The sequence below is a fragment of the Petaurus breviceps genome, unplaced genomic scaffold (genome assembly GCF_028583685.1).
Source record: "Petaurus breviceps papuanus isolate PSGF00001 unplaced genomic scaffold, PetGlider_PUasm1.0 183, whole genome shotgun sequence".
Lineage (NCBI taxonomy): Eukaryota > Metazoa > Chordata > Mammalia > Diprotodontia > Petauridae > Petaurus > Petaurus breviceps.
The window spans coordinates 22,342,282-22,370,196 of record NW_027185791.1 but is presented as its reverse complement, the minus strand read 5'-3'; the positions used below and the strand labels follow the sequence as shown (position 1 = coordinate 22,370,196).

Below are 27,915 nucleotides of genomic sequence, written 5' to 3'. Positions count from 1 at the left end.
AAACTGAGGCAAACAGGGGTAAAGTGACTTGCCCAGGGTCACATAGCTGGTAAGTGTCTGAGCACAGATTTAAACTCAGGAAGACGAGTCTCACTGACTTCAGGTCTGGCTGAATCCATTGCTCCGCTTAGCTGCCTTACTCATGTAACACATACTCAGGTTACAAATGAAGAAACTGAGGGTTCGGTTCCTGTAAAATACTCGATTACTACCTCTCAGAGAAGCCACGAAATTAGACTGGAGGTTGGACTAAATGATTCATAGAAGTCCCTGGCAACATGGACCTTGCAAAGAACTATCTGTACAGAACTCAAAAACAATATTCCTAACAAAGGTGCTTATTATTTATTATTGTAACAAAGGTGCTCTCATGATTTCAGCATGCTTTTAGCCAGGATTTTGGCATGCCATAGATTCGAAAGGTCTTTTTAAAGCAAAAAGAAATTGGATTTGACCCTTAGACGTTTTCATTTATTTGGGGGTTAATTCTGCTGTGTTCTTCAGGCAGTAAAAACAACAAAGGAAGCCCACCCTACCTCACCCCAGCACCAGTCTCTAGGGATTCAAGCCCAAGGCCACAAGAGAAACAAAGATGACTGAATGACAATACCTCGCATTTGTATGGGCCTCTGAAGTGCTCGGCTCTTTTCACTCTTCACATCTTCACTACAATCCCGGGAGGTGGGACTAGAGAAACTTCTGTTAGCTTGCTTCTAATAACAAGTATCTTTTAAAATTCTTAACTTTATTCTCCAACCTCTGCTCCTGTTCTCCTTTGTTAAAGATAAGGGAATTCTACTGGAATGGACAGTCTTCCCTTTCAAGCATAAAACACTATAACTATAGATAGACAGATAGAGATTTAAGTAGATTTATATCCACGTGAAAGCCCTACACTGCACTCCAGTATACAAGAACCAGGGGTATGCTAGTGAATGACTAACAACAAACTCTGGGAGGAAAAACATACTGGAAATATTTTAAAGTTTAATCTGCATGAACACTTCTCCACTTTCCTACACAATGAACAAAACAATAAATCAAGCCCTGATATGTAGCATTTGACGATTTATGGAGAGTAAACGCTCACGCTCACACTGAACATTTAATAATCAGCTCTCTGACTCAAGCACACCTCTGACTACAGAACTAAGGAAATAGCTTGGTCACAACCACCCCCTTCTGGATTATATTACTTCTATCATGAGAATACCAACTCACAAATCTTATTTTAGTGATGTTGATGGTAAGATCAAAAGCTGTGTGTTTTTTAAAAGCTATGTGTATATAGAAACACATATAGCTTAAATGTAGGAGTTAACTTTTACTTGAAGGAACATTTTCTTTCCTTTTTTTTTTAGCCCTTTTAGAAAAAAAATTTTTTTTAAGCCACAAAAGTGTTTGGCAACAGAAAATATACAACAAGCAAGTCATTCTTCTATATTCCTCTAATAAATTCTAATGACTATTTCACCATTGTTATTTTGAGAGTAGCATTAAAAAAAGCTTACATTTATATAACACTTCAAGATTAGCAAAGCGTTTTCCTCACTATAATGAAAGATAAGTAATTCAAATATTATCACCATTTTGCAAAAGATGGAAATGTTTTCTAAGAGGTGAAGTCACTTGCCTAAGTCAAGCAGCTAGGTGGTTAAAGCTGAATCTCATTTCAAGACCAGCCCTCATCAGACTGCTTCTTTCCTGAGTATGTATGTTTTCAAGAAAGCTCATTGCCAACTTTTCCTTCCTTTTTAGAGCTTAATATTGCTTAGTGTTTTTGACTTGTCTCCAAGAATTTTCTTTGCCAGCTTTCCCCTTATTTTCTTTAAAAAAAAAGAACCTAGTATTTTTTAGTGTTGTCTGACTTAATACTACATATTTAAAATTTTTCCATTGCCAGTTTTTACTTCTCTTAAATGAAAAATTTAGTATTGCTTAGTATCATCTGACATGAATACCATATGTTTACATTTTTCCTTTGCCAGTTTTTACTTTCTTTTTTTAAAATAAAGAATTCGGCATTGCTCAGTGTAGTCTGACTTGTAAATACAGTGTGTGAAAAGGCTAAACATGGGTGGGCCTAGGAGATATTTGCCCCACCTCCTGTAAACTTTGTGCTGTTCCGGGGGAGGGAGATGGACTGTAATGATCACCTACTGTCAGACTCAGCACCTCATCTAAAGAAGTGAAAGCCACAGACCTTGGCATGATCCCACCTATGTCTTTATGGTGCCGGCAGAATTTCTTGGGTGCCAGGAGATTCTCCATGAGTTTCTGGATACATTAGCCCCATAGTCTGAAGTAAAGAAGATGCCTTCATTTGCAAGAACAGCTTGAGGGTGATTAACTTTGGAAACTTCACCTTGGAAACCTAATTCCATTCAGCTAACTGGAAAGAGGCTGAGGCAGAGGCTGAGGCAAGAATCACTCCCTTCCTAGCTGTGGCCTTGAGAAAATGGCCTGGCCATATCATGTCAGGTAAGGACAGATGTCGCATAGGCCTTGAAGATGCTAAAAAGGACACAAGAATAAGTTATTATAAAATTCGTCTTCCTCCTAATTAGTAAAAATGCCTTTTATAAATTTTCAAAATAATTTAACATTAGTCTACAAATGATAAAGTGGTCTAACTATATTGTCTGTGCAAAATAGATTTTACAGAGTACAAATTGTTACTTGTTCATTTGTTTCACCTTTTAAAAAAAATCTCATTTCAAAGAAAATTTGTTTTTTATTTTCAGGCTTCTTTTCACCATCACTTTGGTCTTCCAAATCATCCACTTGGGAAATGGTAAGAAGCAGCCTACTATTTCTTATGGTTTTCATTATGCATCTTGAAAATATTTGCTTTGACTTGTCATCACTACCTCATTTCTCTGACTTTTTGAAAAAGGTTTTGATCAAAAAGAGAAAGCCAAAAGCAATGGAGAACGCATCAGTACAACAGCCCAGAAGCAACAGCCCCCAAATCACCACACTGCCTTGAATATCCTCAGGGAGCAGAACAGGAGTTCGGAGAGCCCCAAGCAGCTCCATTCCGGGCCATTTATACCTTTTATTGGGTTCAGAGATGGTAAGGAACAATGCAACACCAGAACTCATTGGGTCTGTTTTAAGAGGAAATGGTAGAACCTGAGGAGAGACTTCTAATACGCATACAGTATAATGACTGAAAAGGAACTCTTAAGGAAGCTTTACCCAAACTGTAACCTTAATTATTCAACCTACTTTAAAAAATGACTTTAGCCTTTCCTGGGCTAAACTTGTCATTTGCTTTTCAATGGGTATTTTCGGGCTGCCCTGCTAGTGTGTGATTAAAATGTAATTAAAACAAACAACTAAAAGAAAGATAAAGGCAGATTCCAGGCTCGCTTATCACCAACTTTCAAGTGAGAGATTCTGCTGTAATCAGTTACAAACTTCAAACTGATGGAGTGAGGGAACCCTTTCTCTCTCTCCCTCTCCCTCTTCTTTTCCCCTAATGGTTTTGGCCAATTAAAATACTTGTGTGGTCTCTGCTAGGAAACTCTTGTTTAATAATGCTACTAGGAATTGAAATCACAGCTAGTTTTTTTGTTTTGCTTTGTGTTTTTAAATAGAGATCGAAGACTCAAATGTTTTTCCTTTTGAATTGTCAGCACTCCCTTTTTGACTAACCAGGGTCCTAGCAGTTTGTTTTTAATCCCTATATAAACAAACTAGGCTTAACTGAGCAAACACACTTAACAGGCAGCTAATTTTATGGCCCTTTGGGACAATAAAATGAGACATCTTTCAGATCCCTTAGCAACTTAGAAGGGGGGAAAGGAAAGGTGTGGGGGAGACTGGGGTAAAGGAGTTTGGAAGCGTGCTTATTTGCTAGAAAGGATCATTGGTGACTATCCTCACAGGTACCAAACACTGCTGTCAAAATGGAGGGACCTGTGTTCTGGGCAGTTTCTGTGTGTGTCCGATGTACTTTGTTGGGCGACACTGTGAACACGATGAAAGAAAGAGGTAAGAAGGGAATTGACATCTTCTGAACTGAAGAGGAACTGGATTGTTCTGTCCCTGAACAAATCCCTGACTTTGTCATTCACAGCAACTGTGGTGTCTTTGCCCATGGAGACTGGGTCTACAAGGGCTGCTACTTATGCAGATGCATCTACGGGAAGCTTCACTGTTTCAGAGACCCGACACTAAACAACTGTGGTAAGAAGAACTTTTATTCTTTTAAGTGATGATCTGCATACAGACACCAAATATGGGAAGTGTCACAGCTGCATTCAGACAATATGGGAAGTGTCACAGCTGCATCCAGACGTGGGAAGCACTTCATTCTTGGCCTGAGGGGTTAATGAATCTGCAAACAGCTCCCTGAACTTCTTTAGATTTCAATTTAACAAATACACTAAATACTTATGGTCTCCATTTTGCAGATACTGAAACAGAGGTTCAGACAAGTCAAATGACTTGGCCGTGATTACGGAGCTAGTGATTGTGGGAGGCAAGACCTGAAGCCAGGGTCCTCCTGACTCTTTCCATTGTTCTTTTCTGTCTGTACTACATAGGTTCTGCTTGTCCCAGGTGTGTTGTGCAGACACACTTGGGGGTCATAGGAAGAAAACAATACAAGAGTTAAATCAAAGGTCTTGTTCTGGAAAGGACCTGATAGGCCATCCACCCCTACACCTTTACTTTACAGATGAGGAAACTGAGACCCAGAGAGCTTAAGTGACTGAGACAGGATTTGTACCTGAGTTCATGGACGCCAGAGCCAGAGTTCCCTCCATTGTCTCTGCTGCAGCCCCAAACATCCTCAAATTGAGATCCCTGAAGAAAGACTATAAGTATTAAATATTTTGACATAGAAAATACGTGAATGTTGAAATATTTGTCTTGCTAAAGAATTAAAAGGGGCAGCTACATAGTGCAGTGAACAGAGTGTTACACTTGGAGCCAAGAAGAGTCGTCTTCTTGACTTCAGATGTGACCCTGGGAAAGTCACAATGCTGTCTGCCTCAGTTTCCTCATCTGTCAATTGAGCTAGAGAAGGAAACGGCAACCCACTGCAGTGTCTTTGCCAAAACAAACAAACAAGAAAGCAAATGGGGGTCACAAAGAACAACTGACAACAACCAAAATGAAATGCATCCTATTGTATGGAGAGGTAGCCTGTAGACATGGTGCAGGCTGTGGACAGCTGATCTCTGCCTCACACTGACTGCATGACACTGGCCATGGAAGCCACTGAACATTTCAGTGTTCCAGCTAAGCTTTTCAATTCCCAAGACTAATTTGCAGGGAAAGTGCAGACCTGCTTTGGTAGAAGGAGTTTCCATGTGCCAGTGACATCGTAGCTTGTGTCACCCCTTTCTGCTAGGAGCAGGCTGAGCAGGACATTCCCCTCCCCTACGCTTACAGAGGAGATGTGAACTTCTTGAGAATCGAAGGAGCCATCATTTTTCAAGCTATCAGAGGCCCCAGAGATATGGAATGCTAACAACTTACCACTTTTCATTATCTTTCTTTTCTGATGCCTTAATGGGTTTTTAAAAAGATCACCATCCCTTTCCAGTATCCCGCTTGTCCCCAACAGAACCTTTGCCTGTAACAGAAAAGTGCAATTCAGCAAAAGAAATGTGCACATTGACCACATCACCATCTCTCTTCTATCCAAAGGAGGAAGGTCCAATTCAGGGTCAGGTCTCTGCAAGCAACAATAGGCATATTGATCAGATTTCGAATGTCTTTGAACTTTGTGTCACTTTACATTGATCATTGTAAATATCATTCTCTTTATTCTACTCTCTTCACTCTATAAATTCATTCAAATTTTCCTATCCCACGTTTCTCTAAATTCCTCAAAATCTTTTTTTTTCTTTTGCTTTTTGGAGCGGGGAAGGCAGGGCATTTGGGGTTAAGTGACTTGTCCAAGGTCACACAGCTAGTAGGTGCTAAGTGTCTGAGGCTGAATTTGAACTCAGGTCCTCCTGAGTCCAGGACTGGTGCTCTATTCACTGTGCCACCTACCCGCCCAATCAAAATCATTTTTACAATGTAATAACAGCAAAGAGCAAAGAATGCTGGGTTATGCATCAGAGGATCTTGGTTCAAGTCTGGCTTCTTTTTTACATCATAGACACTTCTCTATGTATTATTCTCCCTTAGAATAGACAGCCATAGCACTTACCAAATAGGATAGGCAAGTATAGTATAAAGGAAAGAAAGGGCCACGGGCACGAAGTTGGGAGATTTGGATTTAAGGGTAATAGATCTGGACAGAGAATGGACCCCAGAGGCCATCTAACCAAACGTCCTCATTTTACAGAAGTGGAAACTGAGTCTCAGGGGAGTTAGTTAATTTGTCCAAGATCACAGAGGTCGGAAGCAGCAAGGCGGCACAGCGGATAAAGTAATGGGCTTGGAGTCAGGAAGACCTGAGTTCAGATCTAGGCTCAGGTTACCTGCATGATCCTGTAAAAGTCCCCTAACTACTATTTGCTTTCACTTCCTCCTTTGTAAATTGGAGCTAATGACAACCCATACCACCCAGGACTTTTGTAAGGATACAATGAGATAATATTTATTTTTTTAAAAAGTGGCTCGTAAACCTTGTTGTTTGTTGTTGAATCATTTCAGTGGTGTCTGGCTCTTCGTGACCCCTTGGGGGTTTTCTTGGCAAAGATGCTGGAGTGCTCTGCCATTTCCTTCTCCAACTTATTTACAGATGAGGAAACTGAGGCAAGCAGGGTTCAGTGACTTGCCAGCCAGTGAGTGTCAGAGGCCACAGGTGAATTCAGGAAGATGTCTTCCTAACCCCAGGCCTTACCTCTATCCACTGCACTGCCTAGCTGCCCTTAAAAGAGCTATATAAAAACTTTATAATAAGCTTCAGAAGTGGTGTTTGAAGCCAGGTACTCTGAATTCCAGAGTCAATGTATTTTTCCTTAACCCTGTCATTTGTTATATGTGGGGCTGTGTGTAAGTCACTGAATTTCAGAACTTCAGTGACTTTCCTTACTTTGAAAATGGGCAGAATAAGAGTTGACCAATCTGCCTCTCAATGTCTTAGGAAGAAAGCATGAGTATTTTTATTAAGAACAAATTACTTTAATGTATTGTTAACATCAACATATCATAACAGCAAGTCATTTGCCATCTATATGTATGCATATATATGTGTGCATGTGCTTGTGTCACACACACACACACACACAGAGGCACCCCAGTATGAAAATACAGACCTTCCATTCCAGATATTTAAGTGCTTGTTTCTAAACTGACATTTATAGAGATATGAAACATAGCACAGAAGAAAAGAATACTGGTCCTGTGTTAAGGAGTCATAAGGTCATAACTTGGTACTTAGGAGCTATGTGGCCATGGACAAAAAACTTAATCTAGATTCTAGAAATAAAGCATGACACAGTGAAAAAAATCAGGGAATTAGGAGTCGGAGGATTTGTATTTGACCAATTTACTTACCCTTGTGACCTTGAGCCAGTCATTTACCTCTGGTAGGCTTCTCTTTCTCAAATGTGGGCAAACTGCCACCTACAGACCAAACCTGGTCCCCTCCCTGTTTTTGTACAACTCTCAAACTGAGAGTGGTTTTCGCATTTTTCAACAAGGGCCGTACAAAGATGGCCGTTTGGGTCCTAGTTTGCTGACCCCTGGACGGGACAATCTCTGAGGTCTCTCTCGCTTCATAAATGGAGAATCCAATCTGTCCAGCTGCTGCTCAGCTTCCTTTGCTGGACCCTCATCCATGTCACGCCCTCTAACTGTGGACACACACTGAGGCACTCACCTGAATTTCTTCTCTTTCTCTACGCGCTTTCTTGGTGACCGTATCAGCTCTTAATGAGGCTGATGACTACCTCCGGGCTGATGGCTTTCTACACCCTGACCTAGTCTCTCTCCAGTTGTGCCACTGACTATCTTGGAGATCCCAAACAGAACTTCTCTTTTCCCAGCATTTAATGCTTTCTCAAACTTTCTTATTCCATCGAGGGCACCACCAAAGTTTGAGTCACCCAGGCTCCAAATTTCACTGTTATCCTTTACTCTTTCCTCTCACTCACCTCACGTATTCAGTCAGTTGCCAAGTCTTGTCCTTTCTATCTCCGTAAAATTGGGGCAACTAGATGTTGAAGTGGATAGAGCCCTGGGCTTGGTCATGTTAGACCTAAGTTCATATCTGCCCTCTGACACTTACTAGCTGTATTACCCTAGGCAAGTCACTTAACCTTTGTTTGACTCAGTCTTCTCATCTGTTAAATGAGGATAATAATAGCATCTACCTCTCAGCCTTGTTATAAAGATCAAATGAGGGGTGGCTGGGTGGTGCAGTGAATAGAGCACCAGCCCTGGAGTCAGGAGGACCTTAGTTCAAATCCAGCCTCAGACACTTAACACTTACGAGCCATGTGACCTTGGGCAAGTCACTTAACCCCAATTGTCCTGCTTTCCCCCCTCCAAAAAAAAGCAAAAAAAAAAAAAGAGATCAAATGAGATAATAATTGGAAACTGCTTAGCATAGTGCCTGGTCCAGTGCTATATAAATGTTAGCTGCTATTATTATCTTTTGGATATATCTCCTTCTCTTCACCCACACGGCCTCCATTTTTAATTCAGAGACCGATCACCTCTCAGGTAATTCTGCCGTGGCTTCCTAATTAGCCTCCTTGTATAGATTCTCCCCCTATTTCACTCCATCCTCCAAATAACAATACTAAAGTGACTTTCTTAAAGCGCAGATTTCGCTGTTTCTCTCCCTTACTCCAGTGATTTTCTGTGGTTTAAGGGATTTCCAGTGATTTAAATGTCAGAATGCAGCACCACAGACTCGAGTAAAATGAGGCAAAGGACTATGAGAGAATCTCATATACAAAATGCCTGGCTGGCAATCCTCATTTTATAGGATCAAATATATGTTCTTCTTTTTTGACATTTAAACCTCTTTACCAACCTAGCCCTTTCCCACCTTTCCTAGTCAAGGGAAATTCCTGCTGTGACTCCCTTTTGCATAGGCCATGCTGCAACCAAACTAGCCTTCTGATTTGTCCCCATCTCCCTTCTCTGTACCTTTACACTGTTGGACTCTCATCCCCGGAATTCAATCCCTCCTCACCTCTGCTTCTTAGAATCCCTAGTTTCCTTGAAAGCTCAGTTTAAGTGTCTCCTTTTACTTTTTTATTAATAAATTAGCCTATTTTTAGTTTTCGAAATTCACTTCCATAAGATTTTGAGTTCTAAATTTTCTCACCCTCTATCCTTTCCCTCCTCCCCAAGACAGCATGCAATCTGATATAGGCACTACATATATATTCATATTAAACATATTTTTACATTAGTCACGTTGTGAAAGAAGCAGAACAAAAGGGAAAAACCACAAGAAAGAAAAAAAGAGACATGCTTCACTCTGCATTGAGACGCCATGGTTCTTTCTCTGGATGTGGATAGCATTTTCCATCATGAGTCTTTTGGAATTGTCTTAGATCCTTACACTGCTGAGAAGAGCTCAGTCTATCAAAGTTAGTCTTCACACAATGTGGCTGTTTCTGTGTACAATAGTCTCCTGGTTCTGCTCACTTCACTCAGCATCAGTTCATGAAAGTCTTTCCAGGTTATTCATATCCTTTGACCATTTATCAATTGGGGAATGTCTTGTATTCTTAAAAATTTGACTCAATTCTTTATATATTTTTGAAATGAGACCTTTATCAGAATCACTGGTTGTAAAAATTGTTTCCCAGCTTTCTGCTTCCCTTCTAATCTTGGTTATATTAGCTTTGTTTGTGCAAAACCTTTTCAATTTAATGTAATCAAAATCATCCATTTCGCATTTCATAATGTTCTCTATCTCTGGTTTTGTCAAAAATTCTTCCATCAATCTGACAGTTAAACTGTTCTTTGTTCTCCTAGTTTGCTTATAGTATCAGCCTTTATATCTAAATTGTAAGTGCTTACTTTTATATAAAGACTTTCCTGATGCCCCAACTGCTAGGACCTTCACTTCCAAATTATCAATTTTCTGCATACATGAACATATACATGCTGTATGTATCTACAACACTAAATTAAAATCTCCTTTACATATATTGGCAACATAGTGTAGTGAATAGAGAGAGTTAGCCTTGGAGCTAACCTCTATATATGTGTGAGGCAGTTAGCATAGTGGTAAAGGGTGCTGTGCCTGGAGTCAGAAAGACCTGAATTCAAATCCAGCTGCAGATCTTTACTAACTGTATGACCCTGGGCACATCACTTAACCTTTGCTTCAGTTTCCTTAACTGTAAAATGGAGATAATAATGGCCCCTTCTCCTAGGACTGTTGTGAGGATCAAATGAGATATCATTTGGAAAGCTTTTAGCACAGTGTTTGGCACATAGTAGGTGTTTAATAAATGTTTTTTTAGTTGATTGATTTCTTTTTTTCATCCTTATTAATAAAAATAATGGAGACTGATCAGCTGCGGTTCCACATCACCTTGTGATTTCTGGCAAATATTCTCCTAAGTCTTTTCCCAGAGGGAAATGAGGAGAGTTATCTGTTCCCAACCTATGTGTTTAAAAATAGGTTGCTAATATCTATGTCAGCATTCAGCTCACTTTGCTCTCTGGGAGGAAAAATGAGGATTGCCAGTCAGGTATTTTGTATATATGAGATTGCCTCATAATCCCTTACCCCATTCTACTCTAGAGTCCATGACGCTGCATTTTCAGCCTGGGACCTTAGAACAAAGTCTTTGTAATAATATGTCCCTATTTATGATTCTGCCAGAGCAGCATCTAATAAATTACCTGGATTTTCATATTCTTAAGATTTAAGTCTTACAACCATGGTCAACATGGCAGCCTGAACTCAATGGTTGATTTGGCCTGGCAAGGCTGGCAGGTGATCCCTGGAATAGGACTGCTACTGCCCACCTCATCCCTTCCTGTTCCCTTCATGGCTTAATAAAACTGCCCCTCCTTACAGGAATATATATTGAATTTATTCATGGTCCCACTTTGAACTTTGGGTCCTGAAAACTCCCTGTGTTACTGATGGCTCAATGACCTGTAGTAAGCCCCCCACCATTCTACATCTGGATTTTCTCTCCTTAAGAAAGGGAGGAATGTGACTTGTTAAATCTCTCAAGACAATAATGCAACACTTTTTTTCTCTCTCTTTAAGCTCTCACTGGCCCACATTAATCCCATTACCTTTATCTCCAGTGAAAAGAATATTAATGTTATTCAGGGAACCCCCCACCTTGGTTGCTTCTAACCACCTGGGATGCCTTTCTTCTCTTCACCTTTACATAATGAGCTTCTTCCCCTCTGTTCCAGTTGTTAGTCTGAAGTAGGAAGCCAAGTCTCTGACCTGCCCCTGACTCTCCACTTTTCCCTCTCCAGCCCCAGGCGTAAAGAGCCAGTTGGCTTTCTTTCCCTCCGGTCTTGGTTGGGGTGCTGTGTTTACTTTGATTGTAGTGAGATTCACTGAGTCAGGGTCCTGCCAGCCCTATCAGTTCTTAAAGGATCCTCTGTGGCCTCCATTCACAGCTCTTTCTTCCCAGAATAGTCTTTGATTGGCTTCCCCAGCTGATAACCCTTAACTTCAAGAGTAAGGGGGGGGGGGGGGAATTCCCATTTCAAAGTCTGCTGAAAACGTTTCATATTTCATTTCCTTTTAAATGAAGTCCTCACCGATTTTGTCTCTTCTACTCTCTGAATGATTTTTTTCAGACCTGAAAGAAGAATTTACCAAGTTACACTCCAAAGGGTCAAGATTACAACACACCCTCTATTTTCTCCTTCCCTTTCTTGCTTTCTCCTGCAATGGATCCTTCTGCAGAGGACTTCATCTTTGATCCTGTGGAGATGAATGAAAAGATGTTTTATCAAACAAGAAGCACCTTCCTTTGACTTTGTGGGGATTTGCCTTTTGACCCTTTATCTTAACAAGGAGTAAGAAAGAGCCCCCTCCCCGGACAATATGTTAGTTTTTATATGTTGCTTCGAGTGGAAAAGCTTAAAGCTTATTGTAAATCATAAATTATTATTTGTTTCAGAGTTATACTGAGGTGGTAAAGAATAGTTTATTATTATTTTTAATAAAGCATAACCTATTTGAAAAAGGCTTCTCCTTCTTTAAACCTTATGGTTAGGTATGAGACATGTCAGAGAGGACAAAGGTTTCACTTGAGATGTATTAAAACAAAAACAGCTAAGTAAGTCTACCACCAAAACTCTAAAGTATAAAACCAATAACCCACATTCTATAGCTTTTATTTGAACTTTTTTTTTGTTCAACAAAATCCCTTGAAGTAGGGAATATAAGTATTATATCTATTTTACTAATGAGAAAAAACTTTGAGAGGTTTAAGTAACTTGCCCACAATCCCAAAGGGTGTCTAATAAAGTCCAGTATGTGACCTTGTCCTTCCTATGGAGGGGGAAGAAGAAACATTCTGAACTTGGAATGAAAGGACTTGGCTTCACGTCCCCACTCTGTTACTTACAAGCTGTGCAACTTAACCTTGGAGTCTCATTTTTAAGCATAGATTTACAATTTAAACCACCTCTGAGATCCAGGAGTTCTTATCTTGGACCCCTTTGGCAGTGTAGTAAATCAATAAACTGCTTCTAGGAATATTTTTTTTTAATTGTAATTGAAGTAAACACTAAATTTTAGCTATAGGTTAGTGAAAATAAAGATGTATTCTTTTCCCATCCAATCTGTGTACGCCCTAATATCTTTCTAGATAAAAGAGGTAAAGAACTCTTGATCTAGTCCAATCCCTTTTACAGATAAGGAAACAAACCAATGTCATATCCAATATGCATCTTAAACCCAATATATCCAAAAAGAACTTATCTTTTCCCCAAAAACTCTCTCCTATCCCCTACTTTCCTTATTGTTGGCAGCAAGCTAGGTGATGACAGTGGACAGACTGCTAGGTCTGGAGTTGTGAAGACCTGAATTCAAATCCAAGCTCAGATATTCATTATTGTGTCATTAAGCCTCTGCTAGCCTCAGTTTTCTCATATACAAAATGGGGATAATAATATACTCCTACCTCCCAAGGTGGTTATGAGGATTAATTGTTAGCTATTATGTGATGTCACTGGTCCTCTTCAAGAACAGAGTCAGCAACAACGACAGCTATTATTAAAGGTATCACTATTGACCATGGTTCCCAGCCTCAGTGTCCTTTCTCTCTTGCCCCACAAATGCAATCTGCTATCAAATCTTTTCATTTCTGCCTCCACGTCTCTCTTATATGTTCCTTTTTCTCTACTCACACTGCCCTGCCCCCACCCTACGAGGCAGGTTCATTTCAATATCCCTTTCATTATTCTCCCTTTCTCAAGTCGCCCCATTTCATTCCAACCTACTCTCAACTGACAGAGATTTTCCTAAGCCAAAGGCCATGTTCTTACATTTACTATTATATAATAATATTATGTTGTTCTTCCATTGACCCTTACTCAATAAATCCCAATGTAAGAACAATATATTTGTTCAATTTCCTAACCTGATCTATCCTACCTTTCCAGGATTCCTACGCTTTATTGTTCAGTCATTCCAGTCCTGGCTGACTCTTTGAGACCTCATTTGCGGTTTTCTTAAGGATACTGGAGTAGTTTGCCATTTCCTTCTCCACTTCCTCCATTTCTATAATTTAGTCACAGAAACCTCCTGACCCATGGCACTCAGTCTTCCAACTGCATGCCTTTGCACCCACTGTCCCTCATTGTGGAATACTTCTGCAGGAAGCCTTTCCCAAATCAGTTTTCCTCTCCCCACCCACAGCTGCCTGTGCCTTTCCCTTTGAAATTTACCTTCCTCCTTCTACTCCCTCTCTCTATCTCAGATGTACATAGTTATTCACATATTGTCACCCTCTTTAGACCGTGAGCTCCTCAGGGACAGGAATAGCGATTTCCTCTTTCTCTGGACCTCCAGTTATTAGTAAGTGTTTAATATTTTTTTGATGAAGAGATAAAAGAGCTAGTATTCAAACCCACTGAAATATCCTATTCCAAGACTTCCACGCTTTCTAGTATGCCACACTGCCTGTCCTAATTACTTTTACTTCCAGGGGGTCATTGTCCTGTTGGGACTTGGAGGGGGAGTTTCTTCACCTGGAGTGCCTTCACTGATACCTCAAGTCAACACAAGATACAAGGACAAAGGTGAAAATGGTCCCTGCCACATAGGAGCTTACAGTCTTCTGGGAGTGCTAGGAATACAATTGCCCACAGATAAGTAATAATACTAGATAACTGCAACAGGAAGAGACCTTTAAAAATGTGGAGGATCAAGACAGGCCTTTCTATAGGAAATGTCACGTGAGCAAAGTCTGGAAGACTCTGGGGTTTGCAGGTAGGGAACAGTATCCTTGGGCTCTTATCTTAACATTTTATTTTTTTTTTAATTTTGTGTCTCTAATACCTAACGGAGCCTGGCAAAATAAATTCATGTAAAACATGAATAAATGAATGAATGACCTCAACATTATAGGATGCCCAAAAGATGAGAACCTCCTTTTCCCCAATCTGCAGATTTTGCCCAGCCTGACAATATATTCTCCTAAACTGTGCCATGGGCTTCCCAATAGAAGTTGCCCATCCCCCACCAATGGGATCCATGCTTTTCTGAAGCAGTGTGAAGGATGCCTTAAAGAGAGAGCAAAACCAGAGAGAAGAATTGTGATGTTCAAAATGATTAAAAGGAATGTTGCAGAATTACAAAGAGCAAGTGTGGTCCCAACAAGGGAATATTAAAAGCTCCACCACCCTCCCCCCCACCCCTTTAGTTCCATGGGTGTGGAACATGGTGTGGATTTTCAGATTTATCCTGTGTATTAACAAGTTTTCTTGATTTTTTTCCCCGTATTCTTTTTCTTTAAATATTCTTTGTCATGTAGGATGGCTCTCTGAGAGTCAGAAGAGGGAGGTACTAAGAGATATTTGAATGAAGTAAAAACAAAAGATATCTATAAAAATTGCTTTAAGTAAAAATAACTAGTCCTCATATAGTCCTTTATGGTTTAAAAAGTGCTTTACATATGTTAATTCATGTGATCCTTTCAACAAGCCTGGGAGATAGGTGCTATTATTATTCCCATTTTACAGATGAGGAAACTGAGGCACAAATGCATTAGATAATAATGTTCAGGATTACATAAATTAGGAGTATCTGAGGCAGGATTCAAATTCAGCTCCACCTGATGCCATATCCTGTGCTCTATTCATTGGACCACCTAGCCATATATATATAAAATTTTATCCATTTTCCCAAAAATTTGGTTTTTATTTTAAATGAGGAAAAGAAAAGCTTTTATCCTGAGCCATTCATACCAGGTTACAACATAATTCAAACTGATCAATAGTTAATATAAAAGGTTTTGAGGTTCTGAATCCTGCAGGACTTTTGAACTGAAGAGGAAAAAGCCAACCCTGACTTTATATATTCGACAAAGGAAAAATTAGATTTCTATTGACCTTAAAGCAAAAGGTGCTCATTTTTATTTCTGTGCATAGGGGAAATTGATGCAAATGCCTGGAAGGATTTTATTTGTGGGAAATATCTCTCAGTTTCTGACTTTAACCAAAGTGATCCCTTCCCAGCTAGAGCTACAGACATCTAAAAATTCCCCCCAAGAAAATCAGAAGAGAGGTTTCTTACATTGAGTGCTTGGATTTGAAAAAAAAACTTACATTTTCCAGTTGCATCTGTTCTCTTTTTTTTTTTAGCCTCTTTTTTTTGGAGGGCAATTGGGGTTGAGTAACTTGCCCAAGGTCACACAGCTAATTTGCGTGTGTGTGTGTGTGTGTGTGTGTGTGTGTGTGTTAAGCGTCTGAGGCCGGAACCAAACTCGGGTCCTCCTGGCTGCAGGGCTGGCACTTTACTCACTGTGCCACCTAGCCGCCCCTGCATCTGTTCTTAGTAGAAAATATACAATTAATATCAAAATAGTCTCGATTTTGAAAGTGTAACCATTGAATACATTTTACAATGGCAGTTGATTATACTACTTTTTAAAATCCAATATACACCCCATAAATGAAGCCAATGGGTAATTAATGCAAAGCACTGAAGGCAGTCAGAAGAAAGATAGCTTTAAATCCCACTCCTGGTAGTTACCAGCTGTTTGATCATGGACAAATACCCCTTCAGCTTCTGTAAAATAGGGATTAATAGCATCTGCTGTACGTATCTCAGGTCTACTGTAAGGATGAAATGAAATAATGTACATAAAGCATTGTATAAATAGTAAAGCACTATGTAAATGTCATCTGTTTTCAATTAATATCTAATATCATTAATTTTATGTTGAATATATGCCCCATAAGTAAAGAGGAAAAGGAAAAAAATAAGCTAGGGGTAGGAGAGGAAACTTGGAAGCACGTTTTTGTTTTTCTGACAAAGGAATCATCTCAACGTATATAAGGAACAGATTCAAATTTATAAGAGCTATTATTCCTGAACTGATAAATGGTCTAAGCATATGAACAGATAGTTCTCAAGGCAAGAAATATAGGCCAAATCGCTAATTAGAGAAATACAAATTAAAGCAATTCTGTGATTCTACCTTATACACATAACAGTGGCAGAGATGACAAAAAGGGAATATGATAAATTATGGAAGGGGGACTGTGAGAAAAATAGGCACATTAATGTACTCTTGAGGACCTGTGAATGAATACAACCTTTCTGGAAAGCAATTTGAATTATATACCAAGTGATACTTCATAATTCATGCCCTTTGATCCCACTACTAAGCCTATACCCAAACATAATCAAAGGGAAAAGGCCATTTATGTGCAAAAATATTTATGGCAGCTGACCGTCAGGAATAGAGTCCTGGACTTGGAATGAAGGCCGTTCACATCTGGCCTGTGACCCTCGCTTAGCTGTTAAACTATGTGCAGGTCACTTAACTTCTCTGAGATTCAAGCATTTCTCTAAAACTTACCTGCTCATGCTTATTGAAAAGAATTCACTTTTTGAAATTACATTAGTGAAAGGAATTCCCACAGGGAAAATATTTGAAATATTGTCTTATTACTAATTTAAATAGCATAGCAGATACAATAAGAGCATATTAATACTTAATAGGAATTCAATAGCCCATCACAATTTGGCTTGAGCCTATTTTTCCAGGCTTATTTCATATTATTCCCCTTCAAGTACTCTTGTCTACTAAAGACCTCACAATTCACTTAACTCTCTACACCCTGCTACTATACCTTTTCATAGGCCGGCCCCTATGGCTGAAGGTACCTATCACCTTAACATCCCCAGTTTCCTTCCAGGATCACTCAGTTCATGTATCATAGCCTTTGGAAGGTCTTCCCTGTTTTCCCATTTATCAGTGCTTTCTTCGAACCCAATAATTAACTGTGTGTGTGTGTATAAATATATATGTACATATATATGTGTGTATGTATATATGTGTGTGTGTAATTAAATTACAGTTCACTAAACAATTAGTTTAAATCTGCACTAAGATTTTTAGGACACTCTGGACTTTTCCGTATCCCCCATTAGAATGGAAGCTCCTTAGGGCAGAAGCTATTTTTCATTTTGTCTTTATATCAACTGTAACTAGCACTGTGCATTGCCCATAGCAGGTGATGAATAAATAAATATTTATTGGATCGTCAAACGTAAAGGAAGTAATGCTAAATAAGCCTAGAAAGGTAGAGAGGGTTGGAGGCAGTTTGTGAAAGGCCTTAAATGTTAAATAAAGGTACGCCTTGTAAGAAATGTAACCTATGAAAGTGTTGATAACATATGGAAACATTATCGAATGAGATGAGGCACGAGAAAGCCACTATTCCAATGAACCTGTTACTTTGAGATCTGTGAAAGCTGCTTCCCATGCAACCTGTTAGGAAGGAGTTTGGCACATGCATAAACACTCCTTAAAAAAATAGAAATGAAATGTGAAACAAAAGAACATCCGCCTTGGATTACTCGCCAGGCTAAGTGCCCCATCTATCTACAGTTGTGAGAAGAGATAAAAAGAGCTCCTCCCCCCCCAACTCGGGAACATTCTCAGCTCTAACTTGGAGTAGACCATCCTTCTAACAATGCAATTACAAGCTCTGTTTTTCCAGAACTTTTTATTACAAATAATGTTTGCTTCCCAGCTTTATGCTAACCCATTTTATTGGCCACTCGGTCAACTGTGGCATAACCTAACAAACTGGGCATTGTTGCTGCCAGAAGTTCATGCACTCTCCATGGCCAACTGCACAGGGAAAGGAGAGGGCCAAGGAGAAACATGCACCAACTGTACTGTGGCTCCCTAGAACACTGAGTCTTTTCGCTCTCCTGATTTACCTCAGAATCTAGTCAAATGGTTGCCATGTATGCGATCAGACCATTCTGGACATTTCTGTCTTTATCCTCTCTTTTTCTTCTTCCATCAGACAAACTAAATGTCATCTTTCTCTTTCCTAAAGGCGTTCAGAAACAAAATCTTAAACCTCGTTCTGATTGCAGGTATGCAGTTATTCCACGTGGGGGGAGGTGGGGAGTAGAAAGGCTTGTACCTCTTCTAACAGTTCCTGTTTCTACAGTGTTTTGTAAAGCATTGAGCACGAATATTTTCTTTCCATGGAAATAAGGTGCTAGGAAGCCAGTGGAGTTTCCTGACTAGGTGGGTCAGATCTGCCCTTTAGGGAAATCCCCTCAGGTGCTCAATGTGGAATAGAAAAAAGTAGGTAGACAGACCCATCAGCAGCAGGCTATTGCAGTAATTGAAGAGTGAGGTGATGGGGACCTGCGCCAGAGAGCTAGCAGTGTCAGAAGAGGGAAGGAAAAGTATTTGGGAGATGTTGCAAAGGTGAAATCAGCAGACCTTGGCAACAGATTGGATGTGAGGGGAGGGGAACGAGAGACAATGAGCAATACAGGATGACTTGTAGGTTGTGAGCCTAAAAGACTAGAAGCATGACGGTGTAGCCTCTATAGGAATAGGGAAGCGTGGGGGTAGGGGTGTTTGGGGGTAAAGATAAGATAACGGGTTCTGTTCTGAACTTATTAAGTATAAGATATCTAATGGACATCCAGTTCCAGATGTCCGAAAGAGAGTTGGAGATGGGAGATTAGATTGGAGCAGAAAAGGTAGATTCTTCCTAAAGGCAGCCAGCACCACCGGGGAACCTTCCATTCTGGCTCCAGGATGTAAATGTTCACCTCAGTGTTGCTGTTAAGTCACCTAAACACAAAACAGCAAATGCAATTAGAGTCTAAAGACCAATGCTCAGCTAGTCCACCCCATCTCCTACTGCCGATGTGGAAACAAGGCTGTCACTTCTCTTCCACTTCTCCAAGTAAGACAAGTTTATGGGTACACGTTTAGCAGATAGAAAGAGATAGAGACAGAGAAAGATATAGGGACAGACAGAAAGAGACATGTATACACACAGGAGAGAGAGAGAGGTCATTCCCTTTAACATCCACTGAGTTGGTCCCTCTTCCTGACTTGGTGATTGGCCAGTCATCTTGATGTAAACAAATATTGCTGCCACCAGTTGGGACTAAGGCATTCTAGCATAGTGGATAGACTGCTATATTTGACCTCGGAGAGAACTGGACTCAAAGCCTGCCTCAGACACTTACTACCTATTTGATTCTGGAGAAGTCACTGTCTATCAGCCTTAGTTTCCTCATCTGTATAATGAGAGAATTAGACTCAAAGGCTTTTAAAGTATCTTCCAGCCTTGAAAATCCCTGTTCATATGGTCAACAAGATTACCTTGTCATTTTAAAGCTCTCCAGGTTTTTTTTAAGTTATTTTTAACACTGAGATGTATATGGTCATCCAGAAACAGCTGAACACATCAGGTATATTCTGATCCAACCTTTCTGTTAGGTGAATCAAATGCCTTCCTGATGATAGGCAGGAATACTAGTCCCTGGGTGAGACAAGCAGTTTATTCTGCTCATTCTAGTAAATCTTGTTTATAGGTAGTTTTTTTTATCATGTCATATAAAACTTCTGAAAATACATTAAGCATCATACTTGTAATTTATTTCCTTGAAACCTTAAGAAGGAAGGATTTGTCACTGAAAAACTGCTATAGACTTTTTGTTATTTCCTATTCCCTGGTTCAGTGAACCCATAGTATTTTTCTTTTACATTGGGAAAGGCTTCTACTCATTTTTCCTCCTTTTCCTTTCTAGTTATTTTTAATTACCTTTTAAAATTATAGCAAATAAACATGAAAATGCTAATATTTTGCTGAGAGAAATAATGAAAATGAAGAAGTCGAAAAAATTGGGGAAGATTTACATGAACTGATGCGGAGCAAAGTAAGCAAAAGGAAGAGAATAATACATACAACGACAGTGAAAAGGAAAATCACATTGGAACTTACTCAGTTCAACATAAGGACCAAATCTCAACTTCAGGGGACTAATGATGAAACATACCTTCTTTCTCTTGGTAGAAAAAAAAGGGGGGACAAAGCATTTGCTGTTGGCTATAATTAATAGAGTGGGGTTGCTGGTGCTGCTTTTGTCTTTGCTTTACTTTATTAGAAGATAGGTGTCTATGGGGGCATTGGAGGAGGAAGAGCGTGTGAAAAAAAATTTTTTTAAGCAGACCTGGGATTTGATTTACAAAAGGAACTTCAAATAAAAATTCTCCAAATTGAAATCTTATAGCCTCAGAGAGCTACCTGAGGAAACTGTGGGGGTAGAATGACTTACCCAGGATCACAAAACCACTATTCAGAAGCAGAACTGAACCAACATTTTTTTTTTGGACTCCCAAGGCTACCTCTTAATCCACTCTACCATATTGGTTCTCTAGTCACCAGCATCTAGGTGGTACAATGGACAGAGTACTGGGCCTAGTGTAAAGAAAACCTGAGTTAAAATTTGGCTCCACAGACTTACTGCTTGTGTGACCTTGGATAAATCACTTAACCACTGTCTGCCTCAGTTTCCTCAACTGTAAAGTGGGGATAAAAATAATAGTACTCATCTCCCAGGATTGTTATGAGGATCAAATGAGATATTTGCAAAGCACTTAACACAGTTACTGGCACTTACTAACTGATGAATAAATGCTTCTCTTTCTACTATACTATGCTACTTCACTAAGCAAACAGAAATGCTGTTTAAAGAAAAAGTTCAAGAAAGAATTTAAAAAATTAATACTGTCATGGTTTCAATTCACTTTAAGCTTCAGTGCATTGCCTAACTGTGCTGGGTTTTGTTTTGTTTTGCTTTGCTTTCATGAAGTCTACTCTTCTCCCTCTTCATCCCTCAACCACTCAGGTTCAAGAATAAGTGATCTCACTAATCATATTCCATTCTGTCTTAGCTACCCAAGATACAAAGCCAGAATGGAAAGCAGCTGACTGTGAGCTTCCAAGCTTTCCAGGCTTCTCTGGCTCAGTGACGATACCTCTTAGATTTGCAGTGAAATATGGAACAAAGGTGCTGCCTGCTACAATCAGGACTTTCAAGTGTTTCTGTGCGAGTTTGCAGCCCTGGCAATTAGCTACCTGGGGCTCTATTTGAATCTGCTGGCTTTTGCTGCCCCCTTGCCTCTTTTCAAGAGAATAGGCAGGAGGCACCACTTGTTAGAGAGGGGGAAAAGTCTAGACCAAGATTCTATTCAGATTTTCTAAAAAGATTGTTAACCAGTAGACTTTAATCAAAGAAATCCTTTGATGGGGAAGGTGTTGTTCAACCTGGGTATTAAATGAGTCAATTAATGGAGTTTATTCCTTTAATAGGAGCAGTACAAAATCCATGTTCTCAACACATCAACAAAATGTATTTATATTATGTTCAAGACATTCTGGACTAGCTGCTACTTTTTCAAATTTCTCCCCCCTCCTCCCCTCCACTCACTCCTCTTCTCTGCAGGGGACATAGAATTATATTCTATTACCATTCTTCACACTGAAGCGGATGACAGACAAGTACAAAGGAAAATGAAGACAATCGTCCATATTATTTTTCCTTCCTTGATATAATAAGATGATCCTCTTTGTGGATAAGCCAGAAGCAACCTCTAAGTCTACTTCTTTTCATATTTTCATAGAATAGCAAATCAACAAGTTTTTTTTTTGTTATTGTTCTTTTAGTTCATCACTATTCAAGGCACTAGAAAAGGAGTGGAGAGATAAAGAATGGTCATTTCCATTTATGGAGCATGTTTCTAAAAATTATTTTATTTTATCGTGTACTTGACTAATACCAAAAACTCACAGAAAGAACTAGATAAGCAAGAACCAATTGCACAATGATAATAGCTGATGGTTCCATAAATTTAAAAAATATAAATTATTGGGGGAAATTGTTTTTTTGATAATAATTACTAAAAAAACTGGAAAAGAGTTTGGCAGAAATCAGTTTTAGATCAACTTCTTATGCCATTTAACATTTAACATTGACCCTTAGCCAAAATATAGAAGGTCATATTATTAAAAAAAAAAAAAAAGGTTTTTTAAAAGAGAGTACAGAAGGAAGTACCCATTATTCGGGAAATGCTATTTTCTATACACCAAAAACAGGTTTAAGCTAACTCAGGGCTTTTTGAACTTCTCTGAGACCTTTTCATATTTGTCCAGATTTAAGTCAACTAACTCAATGAGAATTTATTTATTTTTAGAATCAGTTTTATTTATTTTACTTTATTGCTTTTTGTTTTTATATCTATTTATGGAAATGAAGCCCTCTCTCCTCCCCCTTTTCAAAACTGAACTCTTCCCTTGTAACAAAAAAATGTAGTTAATTAAAATGACCGGCTACTGTGATTTTTCTGGCATTGAGAATAAAATGTTTTCCTCCACATTTCCTGACTGCTGAAAAGAGCTAGTCATTCTTCTTTAGTTGATCTGTTATGAGATCATTTATTTTCTTTATACTGATTTGCATGGTTATAGTAATCATGTTTATTGTTCTCCTTGTTTCCTTGTTTCACACTGCATCAATGAATATAAATTTTCTCATGATTCTCTGAGCTTTTCATATTTGCTAGTTATTACTACTTAGGAATATTCAACCAAATTCATATTCCAAAGTTTATTCAGGCATTCACCAATAAAGTAGACATCTCTCTCTGTCTCTCTCTCTCCCTCTGTCTCTCTGTCTCTCTCTCTCTCACACACACACACACACACACACACACACACACACACACACACTTCTTTAATACTACCCAAAAAATGCTGCAATAATTCTTTTGTCTTCTGTAGGACTTCTATCCTTGTTTTCAACCTCTTGGGTTATATGGGCAATAGAGGGATAATTAGGAAATCATTTTTCTTTGATATTTTCAGGGTTTTTTTGTCAGAATATTTAAACTAATTCACACTTTCACGTATACTTTTTTAGTATGCACATCTTCCCAATGTTCTTTCAACCTGGACTATTCCTATTGTTTGTCATCTTTGCTCATTTTCAGGGTAAAAGCTGAAATTTTGCATTTTTCTAACCTTTAGTGATTTAGGACATGTTTTTGTATGGCTATTTATAGTTTTCTTTTAAAAAAAATTTACGGGGCTAGGTGGTGCAGTGAATAGAGCACCAGCCCTGGAGTCAGGAGGACCTGAGTTCAAATTCAGCCTCAACCACTTGACACACTTACCAGCTGTGTGGCTTTGGGCAAGTCACTTAACCCCAATTGCCCTCCAAAAAAAATGTTTTTTAAATTATTGTTCACCTCCTCCAAACCACTTCTCTATTATGGAATAACTATTGGCCTTATGGTTGCATAATTCCTTATTTATATTGGATGCCTACCTTTTATCAATGATACTTAATAAAAAGATTTCTCACTTGACAGTTTTTCTTCTTAGTTTATCTTCATTGATTTTGTTTGTACAAAAGATTTTAAATTTTATATAAGTAAAATTGTCCTTTTTTTCTTTGATAGTGACCACTAGCATTTGTGTGGTTAAGGATAGTTCCCCTAATAATGAGTACGTCCTTCTGTACTCCTCTTTGAAAAAATCTTTTTTTTTTAAATAATATGGCCTATATTTTGGTTGAGGGTCCATTTGGAGTTTACTATGTTAAAGATAAGAAGTTGATCTAAAACCCATTTTCTGCCAAACTCTTTTCCAGTTTTCTTAGCAATTATCAAAAAACCAATTTCTTCCTATAATTTATATTTTTTAATTTATAGAACCATCACTATTATCATGGTGTCACTGGTTCTTGCCTACCTAATTTATTCTATTGATCTGTTCTTCTGTTTACATGTGGCTTTTCTCGTTATTTTAAAACAGTACCAAATATTCATGACAATTACCACTCTGAAAATAGAGTTGGAGGTCTGGTAACACTCTTGAGGAACTCAATCTTTATACACAAAGGCAGAGAGGTGAATTCAGATTCCTTATAATCCCTTTACCCCCATGATTCTTCAAAATGTGAAAGAATAGTTTGAGAGATGTTTTTAAATTTCATTTAATAACAAATTCAGTATATATTAGTGGGATAACTTATAACCGCCTAACATCCCTCAAATCTGGAATTTCAAGTCATTTCATTCCACCATCCTGTCAAACTATTGCCCCATATTTCTCCCTTTTTCATAGAAAAATGCCCAGAAAATAATTTTCTACACTAGTTGTCAACTCTTCCTCTCTTCTCATTCACTTCTTAACTCTTTGTAATATGGTTTCCATCTTCATCACTAGATTGAAATGGCTCTCTCAAAAGTTATCAATAATCAGGGCGGCCAGGTAGCACAGCGAGTAAGAGCACCGGCTCCAGTGTTGAGAAGACCTGGAGATCGAATCCCGGGCTCAGACACTTAGCACGCACCCAGAAACACCTGGCCATGTAACCTTGAGCAAGTTACTTAACCCCAATTGCTTAGGGGCGGCCAGGTGGCTCAGCAAGTAAGAGCACCGGCTCCCGTGTTGGGATGACCTGGATCAAATCTGGGCTCAGATACTCAGCACCACACCCAGAAATAACTGGCCGTGTAACCTTGAGCAAGTTACTTAACCCCAATTGCTTTAAAAAAAAAAAAGTTATCAATAATCTCTTACTTACAAAATCCAGTAGCCTATTCTCACTCTTCCTCCTCCTTGACTTTTTGAGTTATGTGACAATATCGACCACCTTTTCCTTTCTGCATTTTCATATTGCTGCTTCCTCTTGGTTTTCATCCTACTTATCTGACCACTCCTCCGCAAAAGATTTGCTGGTCGATTGTCCATAGTATAACCCCTAGCTTCAGGAGTAGCACAAGGCGCAGACTTAGGCCCTCTTCTCCTCTGCCCCTACTCTCTCTTTGTCACCTCAACGATCATATTTAGAGAGTAAACTCCCCAACTTCAATATCCAATGCTGATCTTCCTCCTCCACTCCAGTGTCCCCTTACTAAATGTCTATTATATATTTCCAATTGGATGATTTTTTAATTATCCATATTATTACATTATTAATTATATACTATTAATATGGCTTTCTTTATGGTCTGACTGGCACAGAGATATGTGTATAAAAAGTCCTTCACATAGACAAAAGCATTATTAGATATTTGTCATTACCTTTGCCTTGTGGAAATCCATGCCCAATTCTGTCTCACCAATTGCTCATGTCTGCCATCTTCACCATTTGTGTGAGTGAATGTGTGTGTGTGTGTGTGTGTGTGTGTCTGGGGTAAGGATCACAAAAATGTACAAAGATCAGTCATTTCACAAGGGGAGAAAATTTGAAACCTTGTGTATGGGACAAAACATTAGCTTCTTCAAGGACACTTCTACTCATCAGAACATTACAAGAGTATTTCAGAGAAACTGATAGGTAGCTTAAAACCAGAAGTTAAATTTAGCAAAGTGAACTAAACACATTTAACTAGGGACACAGATCCTGATTCCATTTTAAGACCTTGAGACCATTAGGGTTTCCCAAAAAAGAACAATCCTTGTTGTTATTAATGTCTGCCTCCATTTGAATGTAGCACTTAACCCGTTCATAACCCGTTCATTGGATACTTCAAAATATCTGTTGATGGAAACAATAACCAGCATTTCCCTTGCTGATCTCTTTCTAATACTTATCTTTTCAACCTTCACAATCACAGATCCTATATTTCAAAATGAATAAATGCAGGATTAGCAATTGTAAAATAGGCTGTACAGTGTTCTTCTATACATGGAGGTACTCAAGAAAGTAATTTCTCTGAACAACTACAAAGAAATGGATTTTTAAAAAACAATAATTATTTCAGTCTTTCCCCAAAATCTCTTACCTGTGGATGAATTACATATATATACACACACACACACACATATACATACTTAAGACAGTCTTCTGAGAATGGCTATAATGGGGGAAAAAAATTCCTTCATGTTATGACCTCTACAAAAAGTCACTTTGAAAGGAGTAAATTTGTATATCTACTCTTTTGATTGTGAATGTTTCAAGACAAACTTTAAAAGTATATGTGTTGTGGTTTAACAACAAAAGCAGTGGGGTGTCGGGGGGGAGAAGAGGAACTTCTGTTTATATTTATGTCTTGAAGGACAATATTCTGTTTGGTTATTCACAGACCATCGCTGTTGTCAACATAAGTAAGTGTCAGTAAAGCCTAGGCCCATAGAGGTTGTGTGCAATTCAATCAGGGAAATTCTAGCATCATTTAGTCTTACCTTTAGGAAATTTCATTTGGAATAAAATATTTAACTTTAAACAAATGATTAACTTTAAAAATGATGCAAACAACACTCTAATTAACAAATTTTCTAGGAACATTAGCCAAATAGGAAGATCTTAGCATAAAAAGTAACATCCATGTACTTTCTAACTGCCTGAAAACTCTACATATATTGTGGTCTGAACCTGTTTATTTCATAGACATAAGGAATCCCAGCATAGAAAATCTCTCCACTTACATAGATGATCAACTCATCAGTAATTGTACCCTATAGTCTTTTAATCTAGAAGAACTTCAAGGTTAAATGACTTGTCTATGGTCACACAGCTAGCATGTGTCAGAAGCAGGACTTAATTCTTAGCCCTCCTGACTATGAGGCTGTCTTGCTATCCATTTTGCAAAACTGAGTCTTATATTTGCATATCCAATTTAACAGTCAGTTTCAATCACCTTCATGTTATGGAAATGATAGGCTAGCCCGCTACCAAGAAGGTCTGCCTTGACTGTTCAAGAGTCCCTGGAACATTTTCAAATGTGTAAATGAGAAGTGCGTGATTCCACCAGGCATGACAAAATACGTGATTGATGGTCTACCACGTTTTAAGACCTTGCTTCTTACATAATCAATTACCTGCTTTCCCCACTTGGATGAATTGTTCAGAATACCTGGAGTTAAAGATTGTTGATTTAGTAGATGGCATCCAAATGTTCAATGTTAACACCAAAATTGTCTTCCAGCTTTGTAATCAATTAAAATGGAAACAATCTTCTCAAGGCTCCATCAGTAGTATCCATTAGTATCCAGTGTGTAGTGTGTGTATGTGTGTGTGTTTGTGTGTGTGAGCGCGCACGTATATTTGTATATATACATATAAATATACACACATATATAAGTTTCTCTGGTCCCTCTGATTGAAAATCAAAACAATTTTTAAGATGATAATGTTAGTGGGGAGGGAGAAGGGAAAAATCAGGCCATTTAAACAGATGCAGAAATCCTAAATCCTTCTTAAAATCTATATTTCCCTTTATTTTGTCTATGGTTTCAATGCTTATTCAAAAACCATGCATGAACTGATATATATTCAAGGCCACAACCTGAGGACTTTATAGTTTTCCCATTGGCTATGTCCTTGGGAACATATCTATCAATTGATTAAATAAACGCTTGTTAGAAGTCTCTTATAAGTCAGACACTGTCACCTTTATAGCTTTACCTTCTAGAGTTTATGAGGATCACATGAGAGAATATTTGTAAAGCACATAATAGAGACTTAAGAAATGT

General features: G+C 38.7%; 1 protein-coding gene across 2 annotated transcripts in view; it reads left to right on the top strand.

The window, feature by feature from the left end:
- The first annotated feature begins 2,026 nt into the window (after positions 1-2,026).
- Positions 2,027-27,915, top strand: part of LOC138161004 (cryptic protein-like) — a 30,765-nt gene continuing 4,876 nt past the window's right edge. Inside the window, exons 1-6 of one of the 2 annotated variants that reach the window (XM_069087762.1) lie at positions 2,027-2,481; positions 2,745-2,794; positions 2,897-3,076; positions 3,894-3,999; positions 4,085-4,194; positions 11,719-13,135. In XM_069087762.1, coding sequence (XP_068943863.1) covers positions 2,459-2,481; positions 2,745-2,794; positions 2,897-3,076; positions 3,894-3,999; positions 4,085-4,194; positions 11,719-11,843 — 594 coding nt within the window. In that variant the 5' untranslated portion in view covers positions 2,027-2,458 and the 3' untranslated portion in view covers positions 11,844-13,135. Of the gene's footprint in view, positions 2,482-2,744; positions 2,795-2,896; positions 3,077-3,893; positions 4,000-4,084; positions 4,195-11,718; positions 13,136-27,915 lie in introns of those variants that run through there. The other variant, XM_069087763.1, reaches the window with a different exon arrangement.